Genomic DNA, 25161 nt, shown 5'->3' on the forward strand with positions numbered 1-25161 from the left:
GAGTTGTCATCAACATGCTCCCGAACTCTCCAGCCTTCTAACAACTCTCTTTATTATAAATTTTAAACAAGCCCTTGCCTTGTTCTGCCACATAATTTAGAAGTAGAAATTTAATATCTCCCTAATATTCTTGGGATTCTTTGAGGGATGGATTATGTGTATTTCTGATATATTTTCCTATCCACTCTTATGTTTATTTTAGCTGTATTATCAACCATTGCTTTGTAGTTTGCTTCTGGGGCCATTATTTCTATTCTGTCCCTTGCAAATCTCGACATGAAATTAATCTTTTTTTCTTTCACCATCTTCTTTGAAATATCTCTAACACAGGTTAAGTAAGCTTTTAATAAAATCTGGCTCGAGTGGAGAGGGAGTGTATTTTACCCCAGCTTAGTACATACATTAAACCTTAATATCACTGCTGTTAAAACTGCTGCTGATAGTCCTTCCTTAAGGAATTTCTGATTTCTCCTCTGGTCTCTTCCACACTTATGGATAGTTCTCTTTATTCCTCTCCCAAGATTTGTTAATTTCAACTCCCCTCCTTTTTCTCTGGTCCCCAGTAAGCCTCACCTTTTGTACTTGGCAGCTTCAGTAAATTTCGAATTATTACTTTCTTGTTATGTTATTCAACTTTCCAGATCTGGCCCTAGGGCCTATTTTTACATTACCAAACTGGCCTATCAAGATATTTTGATAAGCTGAAGACAGTTTTCTGCATTATTTCTGGTCAGCTTTTAGTTTTATTTTGCTATTTAATTATTCATGATCTATTTATTTGAGCACTGTATTGTTTATTAAAGATAAATTTGAAATGCATAGCTAGGAGCAGCTCTCATAAGGGAAATGATTAGCTTATTTTCATAAATGCTAACTTTGCCAGCAAAGTATCTAGGTGATGTAGTATACATGGCCTGGAAGATGTAGATCAGCCCATGGGAGTGAGTAGTTGTTTGCCTAAAAGTGATACTTCAGTCTAGGAAAGGTTGGAACTTCTAAGGGAAAGAATATTGAGGCAGGAGCTGTGGGAAAATTCACATTAGGGAATGAAGCGTAACTAAGGTAACGAAGGAGGCAGAAAAGCAGTCAGGAGGAGGAAGAAGTTCAAATTGTCAGCTTTGAAAGCCAAGGGAGGTGAGCATTTTAAGAAAAGTTGTGGGATACGGGAGGGTGGGAGGGTGTCAAATGCTGAAGGAATCAAGATGAATGTGACAGTTTTTAAGAGGCAGCTGACTTTCAAGAGAGCAGTTTCATTCAAGGAAGGAGGTTGAAGTCAGATTGCCTGACATAGTTGGGTGAGTGGGAAGTGAGGGATTAGAGGGGACTCTTTGGAAAGGTTTCTATAAGTAGGAAAGAGAAGTGGTCAGAGAATGAATATGTTGTGCACTTCCTCTTTAAAATCAGGGGTTCATGGGTACCTGGGTGGCTCAGTTGGTTAAGTGTCCGACTTCAACTCAGGTCCTGATCTCACGGTTCGTGAGTTCGAGCCCCCCTTGGGCTCTGTGCTGACAGCTCCAGAGCCTGGAGCCTGCTTTGGATTCTGTGTCTCCCTCTCTCTGTGTGTTCCTCCCCTGCTTGTGCGCTCTCTCTCTCTCTCTCTCTCTCTCTCTCAAAAATAAATAAAGATTTAAAAAATAAAATCAGGGGCTCAATTTTCCCAGAGAAAGTTCTCAGTGAATATGTAGGAGATTGAGATGGAAGCATAGTGTAGCTTGCATAGCTCCCATAATCCAAAACGAACATGGAAGAAAACCAAGAAGAGGGAATGTTGGCTCAGGAGAAAACACATTCCTTCAGGGCACTTAGCTAAAGTACCAGTCCTTGCATTGAAAGCAAACATGGAGTACCAAGCAAACTGAATGGAAAAGACCAATGTCTAGACATATACTGGTAAAATTTCAGAACTCTGAGGATAAAAATAAAAAATGCTGGAACAGCTTCCAGAAAGAAAAGCAGATTCTCTTACCAAAAGACATCTTAGAGGCAATACCGGATCCCAGGATTCAGTGTGAAAGGTATCTTCAAAGTTTAGTGAGAAAAAAAAAAAAAAAAAAAAAAAACCTCTTGACCTTAAATTTCTAGGCCTAGCAAAACCAAAATTCAAGTGTGAGGGCAAGATAAATCAATTTTAGATACTTCTTTGTTATAGGATATACTGGAACAAAATTAAAAACCAAATTCATATATTGAAGCCTTAACCCCTAATGTAATGGTGTTTGGAGACAGGGCCTTTGGGAGATTTTTAGGTTTAGATGAGGCCTTGAGGGTGGGGCCTTCATGAGGACATTATTGCCTTTGTAAGAAGAGACACCAGAGAGCTTATTTTTCCCCCGCAACGTGAGGACACAACAAGAAGGTTCCTATCTATAAGCCAGGAAGAGAGCCCTGTAAGTCTAGCCATGCTGGCCCATTGACCTTGGAGCTCAACTTCTAGAACTGTGAAAAATGAATTTATCTTGTTTAAAAAAAAATAAGTCAAAGAAAGGAGATCTACAAACAAAATTAATGATCCAGTCTAAATTATTGAAGCACAGTGTATAAATATAGCAGTTGGGAGATAAATGACATATGAGTATCAAAGCAGAGGACAATGGACAACACACCCAAATTCTTGTCTTTGTTTGGGAAAGAATACAGATACTGATTCACTAAAGATATTGATATATTTGGAAATATTTTTATGTACATGTGACAAAATTTATATAGAATGCTTGAATAATTGAAGTAAGGTATCTATCTAGAGGGGAAAAACATTCCTATTGATCCAAAAATATTAGGAAAGCAGAAAAATGAAAAAATAAGGTACTTGCTTAAGAGAAACTCTAATATAGATGGAATAAATAATTTTAACATTTTAATAAATTTAACAATAAATGTCAGTGGGTTTAATTTTCTATTAAAAGGAAGAGGCTCAGATGGGATTTTTTAAAATTCAACTATATATGTTATGTACAATACACACACTTAAAACCCATTAGAATGTAATAAGTGCCTATTTAATGTTTGTTGAATTACCTGAATTCATTTATTCCCAAATACCTTTGGAAACATATAATCTTAAAAAAATGCCTTTCCAGTATAGATGCTAGCTAGAGCATAGATGTATATGCTTAAATAAGTATTAGGCAAGCTGGGACCTCATACACAAAGTAACCTCAGCTTAGTGCTCAGACATAGATTAAGTTAACTGTTCAACATTGCTTGACTTAAGAAAATATTTAGAAGCAACTACCACTCTGTCTTACGTAGACTCCAGTGCATGTGTATCTGTGTACAGACCCATTAATTAACCTTTGGTCAGGTCCTCTAGGCCTCTTTGTCTGCTGAGAGATAATCCATATGTTCATGGGCCAACTTCTGACCTGAGAAAAAAACCATAATTTTAGAGCTTAAAAAGACCTTAGAAATCATGTTCCTAGAATCCCCTTTTTGAAGAAGAGCAAGGAAGCCAAGAAAACTTAAGGTTTGAAGCTCTGAAATAAGAGGTGCACATGTTGGTTGCCCATTTATTGCCTACCCTCTATGTTCAGCTTTAGCCTACATTTTAGTTAAAATGGTCTTAATTGTTTTTAGGTATGTGAGCCACTGCTTTGAAAAGGCTAAACACTAGTTTTCTGTGTAGAATGCCATTTGGGCTTCAGTAGTAATAATAACTTAGGGAAACAAGTTTGAATATATGTTCATTAATTTTAAAGATAATTAATATCCTAGGAAAATATTAAAAATATTTTCTATGTATCTTTTTGCCTGAGAAATAAGCTAAAATATTAAGGGAGTAGTTAAGATGGAATTATAGTTATTTTTAGAAAATATTATAAACACTATATGCATGTCTTAGTAGAATCATTTTCATTATGAAAGTTAGTTTTGATGTTTCTTTCAGAAGATATGTATACGATACTGCTCTAAACTAAAAAGTTCTATAATAACTGTAGACATATATCAGTAGGTTAATTGTAAAACATGACCAGAGGCATTTATTGTGATATTTATAGATTCTCAAAAAAAATTCTGTATGAACATAATAGATAAGTAAGATAGTATAAAAGACGAACGTGCTGGGGCGCTTGGGTGGCTCAGTAAGGTGGGTGTCTGACTTCAGCTCAGGTCATAACCTCACCGTTCATGGGTTCAAGCCCCACACCAGGCTCTGTGCTGACAGCTCAGAGCCTGGAGCCTGCTTCGGATTCTGTGTCTCCCTCTCTCTCTGCCCCTCCCCCACTCTCTGTCTCTGTCTCTCTGTCTCTCTCTTTCTCTCTGTCTCTCTCTCAAAAATAAATAAAATAAACATCAAAAGAAAAAAAGACAAAAGTACTTCTCTTTTATCTCCAGGTAAACCTTTAGTAAACCTTGAGACCTTGCAACTCAGTTGAATATAAATGTGATAAGGATTTGTCAGAATTATCCGGATGCCAGTGCCTTATGAAAAAAAATCAGGCATTTCAGATATTACCCATTGTTCATGTGTTGAAATGTTTTGGCCAAGCAACCACTTATCTAACCTTTTAATTTCCATTTCGGTATAGAATGCATTCATTATTTTTGTGGACTATCTTTTTAAATTATTTCTTTTGGTAAATATGCATACAGTGATATTGCTTTAAGTTAAATTTTTTCTCATTTACTATACTGTGATAGTAAATGAGAATGAGCTTAAGCAAGTTGAAAAGTACCATATGAATATGAGCTTTAATTTAAAAACTATAGAGGAATCATTTTTTAAAAAAATCAAAATAAATACATGATAGAGCATATGTAATATAATATGCATAATATAATATATACAAAGGTTAACGTCCATCAAAAATACCATGCTAAAAAGTATCACCTTTTTATAGCATATACTTCCTTATAAAACACTTTTCCTGTAAACTTTTGAGGCACTGAAAATTGCTCTAGTTACCAATAATTTGAACTCAGTGGCCCAGAGATGTACTCAGCATGCAGTAAGTTGGGACTGGTCAGGGTTCTGTGTATGGTTCTGATTCTTTATCTAGTGGGAGTACCCCCATCCACCTTCTCACCCAAGCTTGCGAGCTGCCAGTGAGCTATCCCTCAAACACCCCCCCCACCAACCCAATCACAAATAGTCTTAAATGAACAGTCACAATATCTTCCTAATATACTGCCCTATTTTGTTTCCCCATAGTCTGCTCTCCGTTCTTCAGTTAATCTCTCTAAAGTTCAAATCACACCATAATTCCTTGATCATTGTTTCTTAGTCCCCTTCAAAGGTTTCACATTTAATAAGATAGAGATACATTCCAGGGTTCTTAGGCATAAGAGAGGTTTCTGATTCCCTCCCCACCAATCCTTTCAGGAATATCTCTTACCCCTCCTCGTCATACTTTATCTTCTGTTAATAATGACAACTTGTGGTACTAAACCCTGAATACCCCACTGCCTCAATTCCATATCCCCTGCCACACATTTCTTAAGTTCTTAGATCACTATTGGAGCCTATCATTTTCCCTTCAAAAGAATCTGGCCTCTCATCACTAGATGACTCATTCATTTTTGTCCTGCCAGGGAAGCCTGAAAGAAAAGTCTTCTGTCATTTCCAAAGCAGCAACCCCCTCCATTTGGAAATTCCTATGGAATCTACTTTGCCCACAGGGATCACTCTGCAAGTCAGAAAGTTGGACAGAAACACAACCAAGTCCTGTTCTTGTTAGGAAAATATAGGATATCCAGGGAAGATTTAGTTTACTTTTTTTTTTTTTAGATTTTTTAAGATCTTAGGGGGCTGCTTTAGCAATAAAATTGTTCAGAGCCTATAGTGTAAGAGTTTTAGTCGTCTGCCAGAAATGCTAAAGCTTACAGTAAAGCGTCTTACTTTGCCCTGATGTGCTAGTGTGCTGAATTAAATTCAGACATAGGTCAACAAGACACCCAGCTACTAGTATACTCTTAGAAGTAGAATTGCATTCATCATTTATGTGCTTCTGCATTTATGTTCCTCATTACCAACAACAACAACAACAAAAAACATTTTTCAAGCAAACCATTACGGCTAGTTTATAAAAAGTCAGTAGTTATCTCAAAAAGAGATGAAGTCATAAAATGCAATTGGCTAATGTATAAGAAATATTAACAAATAATTCCTACATGATTACACACATTGATGATTTCTAACATGGAATGGTGTATCCAATTTACTAACCTTTTGCCGAAGGATGACAGAAGAAGAATAAAAATAATGATTTAAGGGTTTTCACCCTAAATGTTCTGGAATTATTCTAAATAAGATGTTTTATTATATACTTTTCAGATACATATTTGAGGACATCTTAAAAAATCCATCATTAAATGTAAATATTTCAAAGTTTCTACTTTGAATAAAAATCAATTAAAGTGTAACATCATTGTTAAAGAATATGTGCACTAAATATACTTGATAATTGCTTCTACAAAAGATTTTATGTTTCATAACTTAGTAACTTAATTGAAACCTGAAAACTCCTGAACATTTAAAATTTCTCTATAAATGTATTACCAGTATGCCTTTTGACCAATTTTCTGTTTTGTCCGTTTTTAGAAGTGGCACAAAAGTACCCATCTCCTTAACAGAGTCATGTCCAACTATCTAATAAAATTAATTCCTGTAGGGGTATTTTGAAAAGCAAGATTCTACTTTGTTATTATAAGAAATAGTGTCTTGGTCCCTATAACCAGGTTATCTAACTATGGCAATGGAACCAAGTCATAATTTGAAGGAAAGAATTTCAATTATCCTCTTAAATTTTAAAGATGTATTTCTCTGATTTCTAATATTTCTTAATATGTCTTAATTTATTTTATTTTAAATACATCTTAATATTAATTATTAATTTTCTCAAAAATTATTTTAAATAGTTCCTGATATTTGTTTTTTTATCCAACTCTTATTCTTAAGTTCTTTGGAAGTTGTCTTCTATCCACATTGCTATTCCCTGTTTGATTCTGGGGGAAAATAAATTTAGTAAAATTATAATAGTATTTTTAACCGGTGACATTCAGAATGTCAACTAATGATGTCTAATTTTAAAATTCCTTGTTTCTAACAGTTCATCCCAGTTCTAGAAACGTCTTTGATACTGTAGACTTTTCCCCAACATTTCTATCTTTCATAAAGCACCTGACTATATAGGCACTCAAATGGTTGAGTGAGAAAATACAATATTTAAGTCTGATCAAAAGTTAAAAAAAACATTTTTTTTAAAAACCTCAGAAAACAGAATGATATCCTAATGACTGATAATCTGAGCTGCTCTTCACTATCTGAATACCTCCCAGCTATAATATGCATAAAGAATGTGCAAGCAAAATAGTTGTACCGACTCTATTTCCAGTAAGTATGGAAATGAATGAACACATTTAATAATATGTTTCTGAAAACATATGAACTAAGAATGCATTAAATAGAATTATCTTATTTCAGAAAATGTCTGTTCCTTCTTAACAGAATTTGTCTATACCACCATAATCCAGTCAGATGGTAGAATCTTTATTCTGCCAACAAGTTATACATTTAATATCCTTACTTGTTATGATGACAAATGAAATGTCACTTCAAATGTCCAGTTGCATGGCTTAAAAGATGTATTTTCTCTTTTGAAACATGTTAGCAAGTCATTCTAGTTAAGAGTGATATATTATTTAGGAAGTTAATCTAATAAGTGGGTTTTGAGTGGAGCTTACTATTTTGATTAAAATAAATAATTTTACATATTTGAAAGGTTTGAGCCATGTTTAGTGGATTTCCTAGGGCTATGAGCTTCAGAATATTAGAGACTACTTTTAACTTGCCTTTGTAACTTTAGTGCCTAACACGTAAGTAATTAAAAAATGGTTATTAATAAAAATTAACCATTGTTTTTAAGGCATTAAGTTTTGTTTTAGGTCAGTGAGATTTAAGTTTCTTTTTAAAACAGTAACATTGCAATTATTTAAATAAGAACCTGAATGTATTTATGGATAATATTCCTTGCTGACAAAAGAAATACTGAACTTCATGATCATACATAACTAATTTGCAAGTACTTCATGAAGAATTTTACTTTTTTCCCATCGGACTGTTCACCAAGCAGGTTAAATAAAGGATTCCAGACATCTAGAAACTCGCATTTTAAAGACACAACTCTTCATATGAAATGTATTTATAAGATTAATAATGAACCCCAGCTATGTGTAAATCAGGAGGTGATTTTAAAAGTCATAAGTCATTTTTCCTTCTCACAGGTGTATAATCTAGTAGGAAGAATTCAATATGAAAATTAAGATGAAAGTCCATTATTGATACAAAATAAAATAGAAGTTTAAAAGACAGAGGCCACTTATTAGTTGATTAAGAAATAGTTCATGGAGGTAGCGCCTTTGGGGTTGAACTTGGTGAAGGGTTTTACCTCAGGCATGGAAGAAGAACAGATATTTCATATGGAGGAAGATGATAGAAATGATGCAGTGGTTTGACGATTTCCATGACAAAAAATGGTGCACTTTGATCATAGAATGTAAGTAAGAGATAACTTTGAGCGTTTGTTGAGAAGCAGTGATGGCCTGGGCTAGGGTGGTTTCTGTAGAAATTCTAAGAAAAGTTAGCTAGCAAGTGAAGTTACTATTTATATTGCAAAATAGATTGCAGTGATAACTTATCAGCTAATCTAACTCTCTGCTTGCCTGCACACTGACAAACACATGATAAAATAGCAAATGGTGTGTGTTTTCACTTCTTGATGACTTCAACTTCACATTGTTATAATCCTTGATTTCCAGGAAAAAAACTTCACAACTGACAACTGACTATCAAGAGGCAGTTTTCAAATCTATTTGCTTCTTCATGATCTACTTACATATTTCTGGATGGGAAAAGAGAAGACATAAAAGTATTCTTAACGAATTTTCAAAACTGTTCTTTCATGTAGCTTTGAGTATATCTTACTTTCAGACACTCCTGCTTTTTATCAAGAAGCACATTGAAAGATTGTATGAAAAAATGTGCCTAAATATGAAAGTCATCTCCAGTCATTTGAGTTTTATACATGCATACAGTTATTTACCTACCACTTCATTGATACCATCAATATAAAGATATAGGAAATAACCCTGTTTTTCATAAACCATGTACCATATATACATACACAATATTATGCTGTACATTACTTCATTTGATTTCATAACTTGCTTTCCATCGCTTATACAAAGCAAATCATCTTTTTATTTGGTTATGCTATTTTCCTTGTGTAACTAATGTAGTATGTTATCTTTGCCAACTCAGAATCATATGAGTATAAATCAATAACCCATGAAGAACTTTTATTATTCAGAGAGCCTAATATGATAAAGGTTTACCTCAACCCACATTCACCACATAAGAAAATAATAGTAAAATTAATAGCCTAATTTTTTTCTAAGTTTGAATGATCCAACTGGCCTTTATTTTCACTAGAAATGAAGAAGGTAAAATCATCACAAAAGAGAACATGAATGTTTTGAAAATATCCCTTTGTGAGATATGGATGGAGCCATAACATTTGTTGTTAAATCTTACCATTGACAACAACCCTAAAATAAAGATTTCTTTGGCACATAAACATTGGCAAAAGAAATTCACTTGGTTAGATAATAGTTTAAGTGATTCACTTACAAATTCAGATTCTTTTAGGTCTGAAACAAGAGATCTAGAACATTCAAAAAATACCACCATAGTGTTGTTTTTCCACCTGAGAAAAAGAAATAAATTGTGAGTATGTCTTCTATCTTATAGGGAATTTAGTTATATCAAGCCCTCATATTAGTTTTCACTTTTTAGAAGTTATTTTTCAGATAAATTATATTGACAGAAATAATAAAAAATTTCAATTGAAACTTTTAGTTACAGAAAAATATATAGTCACGTTCATAGATGATTGAATAATTTCTTTTCAAATACTGTGGTCCATGATTAAGTATCCCAATGTTAACTATCAGCACTAATGCTCACACAACATTGATTATTGATGATGAGTAGAATTGAGCAAAAGTGACGACAGTGAAGAATACTGAAATTTAATTTGTGTTATACTCATGTTTGAGATATTTAATTCACATATGAGATAGTTCACATAAATGTGAACACCTCTTTTTAAAGATGAGTACTTGTGTTCAAAGTCCAGAAAGAATTAAAAATTTAATATGACACTTTAAAAATTATTTCAGCAGTGTCCACCAACATAACTCAGAACTGCAGATTTCAAGATTATAGTCCCTGTAACACATAAACTATTTTTTTCTCAGAAAATAGAGTGTAGGCTCTTCTCATGCTGCCACTGAGTTGAAGAATTTCTTCTACTAGAACAGGTAATAAAGTTACTTACTAACAGAAGTTGTTTAAAAAAAAAAGAAGAAGTTGTAGTTATGAAAAATTTCTTTTCTATCCTTTGCCCAGTGCCAAAACTACCTTAGTGTGACAATTAGAGCCTGCAGCTTATTTATGCATACATAAACTCTGACTTAAATGTTCTAAGTGTAGACACACACACACACACACACACACACACACAGAAGGTAAAATATACTGTTAATAAAAATTACTACTGAATTTCCTTTGCTGTTTCAGACTCAGAAAATTTTCAATTACATATAATACTTTAAAATACTGGGTAGTACATAAGAGTCCAGATACAAACTTTCTAAGTAGTCAGTTTCCCAAATCATTAAATGACATGTGATTAGACATGTCTTATTAGCATAATGAAACATAGCTGAGGCAGCACATCCTGCATAAATGAATGCAATGAGAGGATGTTGGCAGCAATGGAAAATAATGATGGATTTTACAAGATTAAGCCAACTGACATTTTATGAAAATTTCCATTTCCTGCCTTGGATTTTATCTAAACTGACAAAAACAAACACACATTTAGATTTCTCAGATTTCTCATGGGATGTACTCTTGGGTAGAATATCGGGAAAGAATTTTTGACAAATTAATCTGTCAAGTGCCATACTTTTAATAATTATGTGGGGATTTGCCGGGATGGACAAAAACATGTGCTAGTCTTTTCTCTTCCCATAAAATTTAAAAAGTTAATAGAATTAGTGCTTACACAATACAGTGTTCAATTATACAAAGTGAGTTGTAATATTTTAGCAGAAGATTAAATTTTGATAGGAGAAGGTAAAATTAAACATTCCCAAATTTTGACATTGGTTCTGGCACTATCATTAGAACATATTTTACTCAATCATCTTTGTCATGTATTAAAGTTCTGGTCTTAAGGGCCCAAGAATTGTCTTAATGTAACAGAAACACCATGATTGCCTGCTCCTCACCCTTCAGGAATCCCCTTCCCTTACACACTTCTCTAAGCCAGAATCAACAACTCTTCCATAAATTAGGCATTTGTTTCATTAAAATTATTTTACAATAACTGTACTAGAAGCATGGAACTCTTGCAGAATTCCAAGAGTATGAATTTTTCAAAAATATATTATGGAGTCCATCTTTTGTTCAACTTATTTTTTCTTTCCCCATTGTCACTGACTTAGGGCCAGATTTTTTTTTTCTTTTTTTTTTTTTTTTTTTTTTTTTTGCTTTTCCTAGGAGGTACAACATTAAAGGATTAAATCACAGAAACCTGGAGTCATCCATTTCTTTTAAACATAACTTTTAAAAGAAAAAACATTGTCTTACATGTGGTTAGAAAAGGGATGAACAACTATTTGGGGCAGGGCAGGAGAGAATGAGAATTACTTCAACCACCACGTATCCATGAGCTTTTAAGGACACCAAGGCCAACCTCATCTTTGGAAAAACACTATATTAAGTGAATGCTTACCTTAGGAAAGCTAGGTTAAAGATTATTTATTCCTCAAGAAAAGTGCTGAAAAACTTGTGGGGTGATTACTATTCAGCAAAGCAGCAGCTGTTATACAGTCAGGATTCTGTCTCTGAAAAACAACAGTTAACACTGTGGTTGTATTTTTTCCGATGTATTGCTTGAAAACATGATCAGAAAAGAGTACACTATTTGTTAATTAAGCTGACTTAAAACCTGATGTGTCATTCTATTGACTGTTATTATTGTTTCTTGAAAACTTGTTCTTGTTTATAGATTTTTTTTACTTGAGTTTAGAAATATTCCAAGTAGATCAGCCTAGCAAATTTAGAATTGTAAATTTAATCAGTAACTTCTAGGTATGTGTAGGAACATATTGCATGAGACAGTAATGTAATTTGTGAGAAATGTCTACACACAAGCTTTCATATACCTTTATTCTGTCTTTAGAATTTGGAATGATGGGAGATCATACAATTAAAAGTCAGCGACCTCGATCTGTTCATGAAAAAAGGGTCCCTCAGGAACAAGCTGATGCTGCTAAATTTATGGCACAAACTGGTAATACGTTAGTTACATTTTTCTATTTATTGTTGTTAATTTAATGAAACCACTGCATGTTTTCATAATCTTTTGCTGCACATTTGTCAGTTTTTGGAGCTGATATTTTTTTGAGCCATTTTTTTTTTGTCACCAGTTAAAGTCCATAAATGAAGTAGCTGTGAGTTGAAAAGTGCACAAAAATATGTGTAAGATTTATTTTGCTTTTAGTATGGGACATTTAAGATTTACATGTTATTATTTACCTATGTTAATTAACTACTTAAATGTACCATTAAACTTTTAAAGAACTGAACAAAGTTATTTCATCAATAATTGATTGTTATAGGACTTTTCAGAATTAGAATTTAAATAGGAGTTTAAATGATGAAATTTAATTTAACAATAAGATGTTGGATTTTTTAATGCCATACTTCATATAAATATTAATTATTAAAATGTATGGAAATTAGAAAATTTTTTCAGATTTTTTTTATTTGAAAAGAAGGTTTTGTTATAGAAGCTAAATAATAAAAAGTTGACAATCTTTATTAGTAAGCCATAATATACTCCAAATAATTAAATATCAACAAAGATCACTTTCCGGTTTGTAAAATTTTTAATTCTAAACTCATTAGATTTTTTGCAAATACCTCCCTAAAAAAAAGAAAAACATATATATATATATATATATATATATATATATATATATATATACACAAGTAAATGCATTCATATATTGGTCCATCATAATAAATGGGCTATAATTCCTTCTGTTTACATTGCATGTAGTACATTCTTAGATGAAAATGTATTTAAAGTGTGTTATAAACATTTTCAGCTGTCACTTTTATTTCAGGAAATTGCAAACTAACAATCTCATCTATGTCTTTATAAAGTTTTATTCATTCCAATCTGGATCATCTGTTTTACCATTAATACAGAAGTTTCAAGTACTCGATCAGCTTTTTGACATGACATTGATTTTGATGAAATTCTCCTGAAGAATGAATATTTCCTTTAGTTTATATTTTCTTAAGATATATATTCCGAACACTAGATTTGAATCTACAACTTAAAAATGCAAATATTCTTAATGGATTGTGCTCTTTGGTAATTGGTGAGTAATTGGAGAGTTTAACACCTCATTACAAGTAGGTCAAAGAATTCTTCAGAACAAGAAGAGTGTTTACAATAAATTCTACATTAAGGACATATTTTTAGCTTTTTAAATATACACGTTGAGCTAGATCCTGAAATGAACAAAACTTGCTTATCTGGATTGCTTTTGGTGCAGCTTCTTATTTAACAAAAGGTGACATATGTTTACTATTTGCTTGTACAGGTCCGAAAGTGCATTGCCAGGGTCAGGTAAATTTTCAAATTATTAAATGTATTTTTCTCCCTTACATGGAGCAAAATAGTCTCAGCCACTGACCAGAGATTAGGGAATATTTGACTTTACATAGAGGCATAGAACATGATCTAACTACTCAGCCTCCAGATGCCATCTCACCCGGGGCATTGCTGCAAAATTAGAGACTTTCTTCTTTTTTGCAAAAGAGGCCGCAGTCATTGGCTTCCTGAAATTACTTAAAAGTGGGGTCATTTGGAAGTGAAATGGAGAGCCATAGTTTTAAATTTCCTGTAATGTAGTAAAATTTGCTAATGCATAAATATTATGCAGTTTGGCCAGGGCATTTTATATAAATTCAGTTTTTGGATTTGCCTGTGACATCAACCAAGAAAATTCAGTTTTCGACCAAAACCTATTTTACAAATTCAAATCACAAGGAACATTATGTTTACTTAGTCAGAAATTACTAAATTCTGTTTTCATTTACTGGTTCTTTTACAAACATTGTTTTGTATCTAAAACATATTAACACATGATTTGGTAAAGTGGATGAAACACTTATTAAATAGATCCACAAGGAGCATTAAAACCATTTCCTTATATTGTTAACGATGATTCAGAAAAGGCAATGAACTCCAAAATTAAAGTTCTGAAAATATTGATTGTTCTTAAATATTTATTGTTTTATTTTAAACCAGAAATAGTATAGGTAAATATAAATACACATATAATACTTACTTTAAATTGAAATTACTACAATACTGATAGAAGACTGGAAAACTGCATTATTTTAAATGGTTTTTAAAATATGTAATTTGATATGAAGCAATTATAAAGTTAAGAGAGGAGCTGTTTATTTTCCTGAGATATTTTCTAAGTTACACTTCGTTTAGGTGTTAAGGTAGTTAGTCTGAATAAATACAAGTGTCACACAATCAAAGCTCACAAAAATTAAGTTTTTTCTATAAAACTTTTCTATTTGTCTTTCAAACCAGGAGATTTGTGTTACACATAAACAATCATAGACATTTGCTAACATTAATGTGAGAATGAAGAAAAATGCAATAGAGGTAAAACTGAATGATGAAAGACAATATAATATGTATTTTATATTAGTCATGAGAGAAAAAGCAAAACCTATAAGCCTTTAGAATTAAGAATTCTTTCTCAAAATGAATAACCTGGCTTCTTCAACCAGTATGATTAGTATACCCTGTATCTGAAAAGCTTGCTTTCTATAAAGTAATAACATGAATGGAAATCGTTTTTAAATGGGTAACGTTTGGAAAAAAATAGCATTACTGATCAAGATAACTTGATCATTTTGGTCAGTCCAATAATTGAGATAGACTAGTTTAAATATAAATGAACAATGCTCAAATAGCCTAGGACACAATTTATGTGTATCGCAATATATATTTCATTTCAAGGGAATTAAATGAAGTGATAAGATACAGATATTTAATACAGACATCTAAATTAAATTCCAATAAGATAGCTTATGACAATTTAATTTTACTTACTGATGCTTTTTAACATCATAATCATCCAATGATCTTATAAACATGTTTAGAAAAGTGGTCCTGTATTCCAGTGGCGGAGATAACATATATTAGAAATATATATTATAGCATGTTATCTAAAAGAGAAGTATAACATTAAAAATGTTTCTAGTATGATTTTAACATACTAGAAAATTTTATATTAATATTTTGTTTATAATTTGAAATGTACTCTTATACATTATCTCATTTAAACCTCACAAATACATTTTGAGGTAGATGTATTACTCATTTTATTGAGAGGTTCAGAGAAATAAAGTGACTTTCTCAAGGTCACAGAGCTAATATTCAATAGCTTTCCATCAAACAGACCTTCTGACTTTAATTACAGTGCTTTTCCAGTCCCCTTTTATATTTTGTGTCAGGATAAAGAGCCTTAATAGTGCCTTAGATACTGAAGCGTTCTACATGGTGTTTAATGTGCCTTCTCTGCTGCAAGTTAAGAACCAGATTAGTTTGTGCTATCTCCAAAGATACACATATTAAAAATAGTGTACTTTGTATTATACTTTACTATTTTAATGTCATTGAGTTTAAAAGTGTATATATATATATGCGTACCTTTCTTTTAAGTATATGAGCTATTTCTTACAGGGATCCAATATGCCTCATTAGAACAGGCTTCACACTTTTTGTAGTAAAGAAGTGGCAGCATGGAAATCATATCTATTTAGTGGAAATGTCACTTGAAACTATGCCATTTGAGATATAATGAGGTCATTTTGGTAGGTAGGCTGGTAATTGAGTGGCAAAATTTGATTCATAATTTGAAAGCCAATATAGACTTTATTCATTTATTTATTTTGTTTTCGATCAACAAAATGAATCATCAATTTGAGTGAGTGAAGAAGGCCAGTTCTTAGCACTGATTATCAATTTCTTATGATCTACACATCACTGCTTAGCCTGTTCAACATCATTATAGTATACATTCAGAAGGAACCTCGATTTTTAAATATTTGTACAGAAATACATTTAAAAGTAGATCTTGATCCTGATTCATTGTTCAATTTAATAAAAAACATTTTTAATGCCATAATAACAGTGCAAGGGTAAGAGAAGGACTGCTTTTGTGGAAAAACATAACTAATTTTATTCATAACCTTTATCATTTTATTTATAGAATTCACTGTTCAAGGTTTCCTAGCTTTTAATTAATAACATACAACCATAATATTTATACTTCACTTACTGTCATCACAACACATTGAATTATCAAAAGAAAAAGCTTTGCATTATGTTTTTCCTAACTTTACATTAAAAAGTCTCATTGCTAAAAATATATGTTCATATATACATATATGTGTGGATATTTTTTAACTATTGCCATATTGTTGGGGTCTAGAATAATGATTTTTTATCTTCAGACTATTCTTTAATGTAAAAGAGAATATTATGAGGCATGTCTTTAAATATTATTCAAATGGTCATCCAATAACATTTTTAAGAAGTAGTTACAATATAAACTGGTGATGGCAAAAAAGACTAAAATAATCAAGGGTAATTAATCTATAGAGTATTTTCAGGACAAACACTGATCCAACACCAAAAATAAGTCCTATTTAATGTAATATGTCATCCCAGTTAACCACTGTCTGTGCCCTTATTATATATATCTAGTCATAAATGCATTAAGATCTATGCCTCTGGGTGCATAATGCAGATCAATGTAAGAACAAATCTTCATAATAGTGCTACCCAAAGTGTGGTTGGTGGACTTGTGTTTATCTGCGAACTAGTTTTTATGGGCCTCTGTGGAAATAAGAAGCATATACCAGGATGTAAATTCAACTACATTATCAAACACACGTTTAATTTCAGCTGACTTTTTTGTTTGTTTGTTTGGAAAAAAAGAAATTCTCAGTGAAGAAATCAGCAAGTTGAGTTACATTCTGGTTCAGCCTCCTTCTGTCCTGAAGTACCAGTCTGTGGACCCGCTGTCTTGAGTAGCACTGCAAGTAATTTCTAAATCATTTACTAACCCTTCAAAAAAAATAATAAAGATGGACAAATAGATTATCATATTCTATTTTTTAATTATATTCCAAAGGCAAATTCTAAACAGAACTTATGAAGTATAAATTGTTCCTTTGTTTATGTAAACAGTGATACAAAGTGTTCAGAAACACTTCAACCATAAACCTTTCCCACAACTAAATAATTAAATAGCTCCCACTAGCAGGTAAATGCCCCAATTTCGTATTTGGGGAAAAGCAACTGCAAGTTTTCAAATCAGTATTAAGAATCTATCCTGAACATGATATCAGAATAGAATCAAAAGCCCACTGTGATGGACTTAGAAATTCTTGACTTTAAGTCCTTTGGGACATGACTTTAGATAATAATGCAAACTAGACATAATTTTAGTGTGATGCTTACTCTAAGAAAAGTAATTAATTCGGACACTCCTTGGCTTTTTAGGGCCCTATGTTGAATAAATTAATAGAAATCCCAGAGAAATTTTCCTTCATTTTGAGTAAAACTCACTCTTCTACTCTAGATCATGAGGAAAATTGCAAGCAGAAGGCTTTTAAACAAATTATCACAAGATAAATAGCTGTCACAGGATGAAAAAAGTAAGAATAGCACTGGGAATAAATTATAAATAAGTGTCAGTGTTTAACACAATAAAAATTAGATACGCTCAGACTCCCAGGGCCCCACCTCATCCAGCATTAGAAAGACTATGCAATAAAAGATTAGGTAAGAATACATCAATATATTGCTGCTCACCAAAGCCAGAGTAAGTTTAGCAATACATTTTGCTCCCTCTCCCATCCAAAGTACAAAGCTTTAGATTGGCCTGAAGAGAATTGCTTCAGCAACCATTCTTGTTGTAAAATGCTGACTGGTCCCTTCATAGTGTCCACGGCACAGTGTCTTTGTGAAGAGTAGCTTTGCTAAAAAGGTAATAGCAAACTTGGGCCTTGCATCAGTGTAATATGTATCTCTCTTTGAATTTATTTTGCTCTGAAATGTTTTCTTGTACCTTTTGATGTAGTGTCATATTTTTACATTTAAATTATTCTTTCATGTCATAGTTGTCAGTTTGGTATGATGCTTAGTGAATGAATATTCAAAACGGTATTTCATGTTTATTTGTTGTCTTGCACACAGGTGAATCTGGTGTGGAAGAGTGGTCCCAGTGGAGCACATGCTCAGTTACTTGTGGTCAAGGGTCGCAGGTGCGAACCAGAACTTGTGTATCACCTTACGGGACACACTGCAGCGGCCCATTAAGAGAATCAAGGGTTTGCAATAACACTGCCCTCTGTCCAGGTAGTGTTAGCAGCAACTACAACTGTGGATGTTATTGAATTGTGTCATGCTACGCATTTGGAAAGATTTGTTATTTTCATATGAACTGGGTATAGACATTTTAATTAGAGTGGATAAGTTTAATTCTTATTCAACTGTGAAATTTTGTTATATAAGTGATTATTTCTGCTTTCAGAGCAGTCAGAAAATTGCGTAAGTGACTCCCCTACCCACGGCAGCTAGAAGCTTGAAATTTATCTATCTGCTTCTAATAATATTTTAAGATTACAATATCTTTCCTTATTTTAGGTGGTCAAAATGTCCAGTTGAATGTTTGAGGAAAGTGTGACTTACAGGCATACTGCAAATGTGATCTGTACCCATTACTAAAGGCAGTGGTTGATATAGTCTTTAAAGCTGGCAGTTGTTTTCCTATCACTTATCTGACCCTATCAGAGAACATAGTTCCCCTGACCAAAGGAATTCCTGCTCATTTCTTTCACTCAGTTGGTTGTCCTCATCAGAGCCATCCACTGCATTGTAAACTTTAAAGTCATTAATGGAGGAAAAAATCTTTAATGCTAAATGGTGCACAGCATGGTAGCTTACCCACGTAGGGTGAGATTTTCCATGTTACATCAACATTTTGTTCTCATTTGAGGCCTACATGCATATCACAGGCATTTTGCCTTCTCAAATTACTGGCTTTCATCTAAAAATAAGTACTAAAAGGAATTTGGGCTTTCTTTCAAGAAGTCCAAAGCACATGATACTGTGAATCTCCAGGTTTATATTTTTGCTCAAGTATTTGGTGGAGGGGTGGTAAAACCATCAACCACTGCAGTTGACCCTAGACTTGCATTCACAGCCTTTCCATAGGCCCCCAAAGGGGGTGGGCATAAAGAAAGGGACTGGTTCTGCAGCAGCTGTTCAGCTGTAAAAATTTTCTGATGAATTCCGTTTCCAGAGATGGCTGATTTTGCAGTTGCTAAAGACAAGAGTAGAGAGTGGGTGGCATGGGGGAATGGCAGAGATAATCCTAATTTCCCAGCTGAATAAGCAAGGGCAACCCATTAAAAGACAGTCTGGAGGAGTTATTGTTTAATGGGTAAAGGGTTTTGATTTGCAAACTGAATAAGTTCTGAAGATCTGTTTTACAACAATGGGGATATATTTAACAGCACTGAATCGTACACTTAAAAATAGTTTGGATGATAAATTTTCTGTTATGTACTTTTTTATCACAATAAAAGGAAAGACAATCTGGAAGGAACAAAAGGGAAAAGAAGTGGTGGGCAGAATGTGGAGGAGAGGGCACACTGAGTTGGGAAATCCTCTATAATGAAATTAGGAGATTCAAAGCAGCAGATGAAGGTCGAAGTTAAAGCTAAACAGGGCAGAGAACTATGAGGAAGAGAAGACTGAATTAGCAGGAAACAGCAATAACTCCCACTGAAAACAAAAGAAATCAATGAGAGTCAGTGGGAATTAAACTAGATGAGAAGGAACATCAAGTGAAAAGAAAATTCAGAGGGAAAAATGCTTATGGAGGTCACAGAAGGGGATGTCAATGACAGAAGATGACAAAAACGGGCTAGTGAGCAAAGACTCTAGGTCTGTTAGTCAAGAGAAGGAAAACCTCCAAGAGCTGGAGGTTTTAGGAATTACAAAATTTCTAAATTTTATACATAAAATGACCTCATGAGTAAATGTTTGTGGATTTTCAGCTGGGTGTGGGTGGAGTATATTGTCTCACACGTAAAGCCCACCCCTACTTACAGTATTTATGTTGAGGGTTCTAGCATCAAGTATCCTTTCCTGAGCAATGAGAAAATTGTCAATAGAGAATTAAGCTGTGCTTGATATATACATTTATCTTGTCAGCATCCCTTGGAAAAGTGAAGTTCCCTTCAGTATGCAAGGATGGAGTCTAATGGCAAATGGATGCCCGAGTGGAAGTCTGAGAGGGTGCTAAAGTGTTCTCCACAATTCTCCATTCAGTGCTTACTCTCCAGCCACTCATTATGCAATTCATATGGTTGACATATGGAAACCTCCATCCTTCTGCCAGACACTGCTGATTAATTCCTTTGCTGGGCAAGGAGAGCATCTGTAGTGGGATCAGAGTGCTCTTCCTTTCACTCTGTATCTGATGTTTATAGAACACTGGATAATATTCTGATTATAATGTTTTTCCTCAATTTCTTAAACCTCCTACCATTATTCCTACTGAAGAAATACATACTAATTATTAGTTCCCCTCTTCACCTTCATATACTATAGGTTTGTCTTTCTACATTTGGTTAAATAGGACTGATGATAAGAAATAATGTATCTTGTAACCATCGTTTTAGTTCAGATGTCAAATTTAAGAGAATGGAGAGTTTTGTTGATTTCTTTTTAATTTTCTAAAACTGAACAATAATTTAGCAACTTCATTATTTTAAAAATGTAGAATAAGTACTTCACTATAGGAAATTGGAATATCTTTTAGATGGTTACTGTATTTGTTATGAAATATTTTGTATTAAATATTTTGTTCAGTCACTTGCCATGCTGCTAAATATGTACCTTTTTTTACATAATATATCTTGAAAACAGTAACCAAAAGTAAATTTAAAAACTTAAATAGCACATAACCAGTGTAAATATCTTTCTAAAATAATGCTTTAAATTTCCAAGAAGAAAATTAGCTCAGAAATCAATAACCCAGTTGTCACACTGTGGATATTCAAGTGTGTTTGGCATTTAATTAATGAAAATGACACAAGGATGAAATGAATGTCAAAGCCACTTTCCATAAAATATATTTAATGATAGAATTTGAGCTCATATTTATTTGCACTACTAAAGCCTAATCAATAGTGTTATAAATTAGTTGCCTTTCACACATATTATTCTAATTTCAAAAGGGTTTTCTTAATTAAATTACATGATAATGTGTTACTTCTAATATGGATCCTAAGACATCCAGCTTTTTGCAAATTGTTGCTTTGACATTATAGTCTCTTCAAAAATTCTTTTTACTTAGAGCAGAAAATGATGTAGGTAAACAGACAGTAAATTGAGAAAGTAGAGAGCTACATTAAATTGTGAATTCACTGTCCTGGTTTCTGACTTATAGTTTTATGATCTCTTCCAGGGTTTCTCAACCTCGGTACTATTGACATTTTGACATGGATAAATCTTTGTTGTGGGAGGCTGTCCTGAGCATTCTTGGATGCCAGTAGCATCCCTCCTTGCCCTGAGCTGTGACAATCAAAAATTTCTCTGGACATTGCCAAATGTCCTCTGAGGGGCAAAATTGCCTCTGGTTGAGAACCACTTGGTCTACTCTCTATGTTTTCTAATCCTTTAGAAGTTTATTTGGGCTAAGGAATGGTTCTGATTATTTTGTTTTTTTGTAAATGTCACAGTATCCACATCTATATATTTCTTAAGAAAAAAAAGGAGTTTTGTTATACATCCCAATGTAAATTATAAGGTAAATCGTACACTTATTTCAAAATCTAGTAGTAATATAATTTGTATATGGTATATTCCTCATTTCATCTTTAGATGATACAGCATAGGCATGTGATAATATAGCTAATGTCTAAGTAAAGAAGAAAACTCTAAAAATGGATTAATTTGATTTAATTTTCTTGGTTTTATGAGGCACATTTTTCAAATGGACTAGATTATTTACAGATTTTCATTCTTTATTGAAAGGTAAAAGAATCTATATAACAGTTTGCCACTAAAATAAAAATATCTTTATTCTTTAACATAAATTTTATAAATAGCATCTATAAAATCATAATATATCTGTTATAATTTCCTAATTCAATAATATCTAAAATTATTAATAATTTTGTTTCCCCTTCAAATGAAAAAAAATATTTTTTGATTTTTTAAAATGATGAAGTAGTCATGAAATTTCACCATGGGACAATAAAGAGTGTTAAAAAGTAGGGAGTGACATACTTTTCAAAGGATTCCAGCTTTATGATTTAATCAAGATTAATTAACATTTCTTTGAGATTAATAGAGAAAAGTCTGCCTATTTAGCAGCTTTTTTTTTTCAGGGTTTGTTCAATGAATACAGAGAAGTATGATTTGATTGAGGAGAAAATTAACAGAACTATCAATATGAATACAATATAGTCTTTTAACACTATATAGACAATAGAGGAAGTGAAGGTTGTTTTTAAATGGTGAAATATTGGTAATTAAAAATAAATGCAAAAATTAATTAAAGATATATGTTTTATATGGCAAAATACATTTGTATGCAATATTTAAAAAATATTTTGCTATCATTGATCATACATACCTATATATAAGTATATGGATATGTGTATTTTTTTCTTGGAGTTAAATACAAACTCATTATTTATTCTTATACCAATGGATACATAGTAGCTTTGGTTTTCCAAACTTAAATGAGAAAGTTTTCCAGCAACTTTCACAGAAACTTGAAGAATTTTTCAGAGAGTATTACTCAAATTTGGGTGCTTTAATATTTGAATATATTTTCACAACCAGTTAGGGCAACTCAATAGCATAGATAGAAGAGAATGGGTGCCTCATAAGTAAAGTATCATATATGTGTTTTTAAAGTAACAACTTGGTCAACATATACATGCAAAAGATTCTAGATATGCTATATTTACTCGCATAACACCTCTGACACTTTATATGGATTCTGCTTACCCCTACCAATGTTGAGAAGAAAGTGAACATCTTTTTATCATCCATTATAAATTTCTATTCCCCTTCCTTATTCTAGTGGGTGTCATACCAAACATCTATGCTCATAAATTTCTAAGAGCATGCTAGGACCAACCTCAAGACAGGAGCTTTTGAACCAAAGAGCACATTTTGCCCAGCTTCTTTTTATTTGTATTATCCACAGAGTGTTTATTTATATTACCTTACTATTCCTTACTATCCCAAATATTAAAAATTGAGAGGAGATTGGCTATTTGACTGTGGCAAAGAAAGGACCTAAACTTTGAACTCTAATGGACTTTATGCAAAAGGCGTCAATATTTGTTCACAGTGGCTATTATGGAGGAGCACAAATTATGTTAATATTTATGATTAGTTTGAATTCATTGTAATGGCATAGTTGAAGTATTGGTACTTGTATTAGATACTTGTATTTTCTAAATGTGATGTTAAAAAGCTATTTAAAATATGTACCATTAATTTCTCATATTTTCATTTTTTGACACCATCAAGGTCATTAATACTGAAATTTTATAATTGTTGGAAGAATTAAGTTGGCCCTTACATATTTAAATGCAAACTTAACTCTAGAAGATCATATCTGGTATAAGAAATTTAGTTTTCTATACTACCTTATAAGTTTATATTACATTTATTTAAAAATAATTCATGACTATTCTACCATGAAGGAGAGAGGTGCATTTCCATTAAAAAAGAAAATATTTAAAGTTTATGACATAAATAACTGTTCAAGTACAGAAAAATGCATACAATTTTGCATTTTTTAATGAATTTTTGAATTGCCCTTTGCATTTATTTTGGCAAATAAGAATGTTAACTCAGCTGAACTTTTAAAATATTTTCATAATTGTCTATTAGATGATTTTTTTCTCAATAATTAAGAAAAAAATCATTATGACTTTATCTCTTTACTTTTGTTGTTGAAGCTTCTTTGCTTTATTACAGTACATGGAGTTTGGGAGGAGTGGTCACCATGGAGTTTATGTTCATTTACATGTGGTCGAGGCCAAAGAACAAGAACAAGGTCGTGCACACCTCCTCAGTATGGAGGAAGGCCGTGTGAAGGACCTGAAACACATCATAAGCCTTGTAATATTGCTCTGTGCCCAGGTGAGCGTATTCTGCATTTAGTGAACTTTGTATTTGTGTATTTTGTATATGGGCCCTGGTATACATATGAAATATTAAAAGTACAACCTTTATTCAGTCACATTGGAAAATGTGTCCTTTGGTTACCGTCTCTGGCTTAAAACTGGGTACTTTCCTTGATTCTATCATATGCAATGGTTTATAATATTTCCTCGACTGAGTACCAAAGCTCACTCTTATTAGGTTTCTATAGATATGTATATTAATTTTTTCCACTAAGATTTTATCTGTACTTGGTTTCCCCCCTGGGAAAATTATAAGGAGTCCCAAAGACTTGAGATTGGCTATTGCCTTGATACTATAACTGGAGAGACTGTTTTAGAGGCATTCCTTCTGATGTTATTGTCTCACACTCATTCAATTAAGGAGTAGAGGTGCACCACTGATATGTATAGAAATGATAGATACTTGCTAGGAAATCAGACTTTATAGATTCACTGCTAGATGCATAAGATGGTTAGCTCATAAATGACATATAACTTCATGTGATTATGAAGACTACATAGTCTGTTCATACAGTATATTTCTTATCTTAAATTTTTCTTTAGTTTAAAATATTCCAGTGCTATTTTACCTGAATTTGATAATTTCACCCATTATTACAGAGAGAAGTCTTTATAATTCTGTTATATATTTATTATCTGTTATGTAACTACAAAATAAAAAAAGACCGGTCTTCAGTTCAAGGAGCTTGCAACTTATGACAGAAAATACACACAAAGAAATGATAGGATCTCCCAGGACTAGCCAAGGCATATCTTAC

The 25161-nt window shown here is 32.6% G+C and overlaps 1 protein-coding gene across 4 annotated transcripts in view; it reads left to right on the forward strand.

The window, feature by feature from the left end:
• The window catches only part of ADGRB3 (adhesion G protein-coupled receptor B3), a 731624-nt gene that overhangs the window by 287196 nt on the left and 419267 nt on the right, over nucleotides 1–25161 (forward strand). For all 4 annotated transcript variants that reach the window (XM_086707169.1, XM_086707168.1, XM_086707167.1 and 1 more), the window contains 3 exons: nucleotides 12249–12359; nucleotides 18375–18536; nucleotides 24195–24359. In XM_086707169.1, the coding sequence (XP_086563295.1) occupies nucleotides 12249–12359; nucleotides 18375–18536; nucleotides 24195–24359 (438 nt within the window). The remainder of the gene's footprint in view (nucleotides 1–12248; nucleotides 12360–18374; nucleotides 18537–24194; nucleotides 24360–25161) is intronic.

This window comes from Puma concolor, chromosome B2, assembly GCF_028749965.1.
Source record: "Puma concolor isolate L17-30 chromosome B2, mPumCon1.1.hap2, whole genome shotgun sequence".
In the NCBI taxonomy this organism is placed as follows: Eukaryota; Metazoa; Chordata; class Mammalia; order Carnivora; family Felidae; genus Puma; species Puma concolor.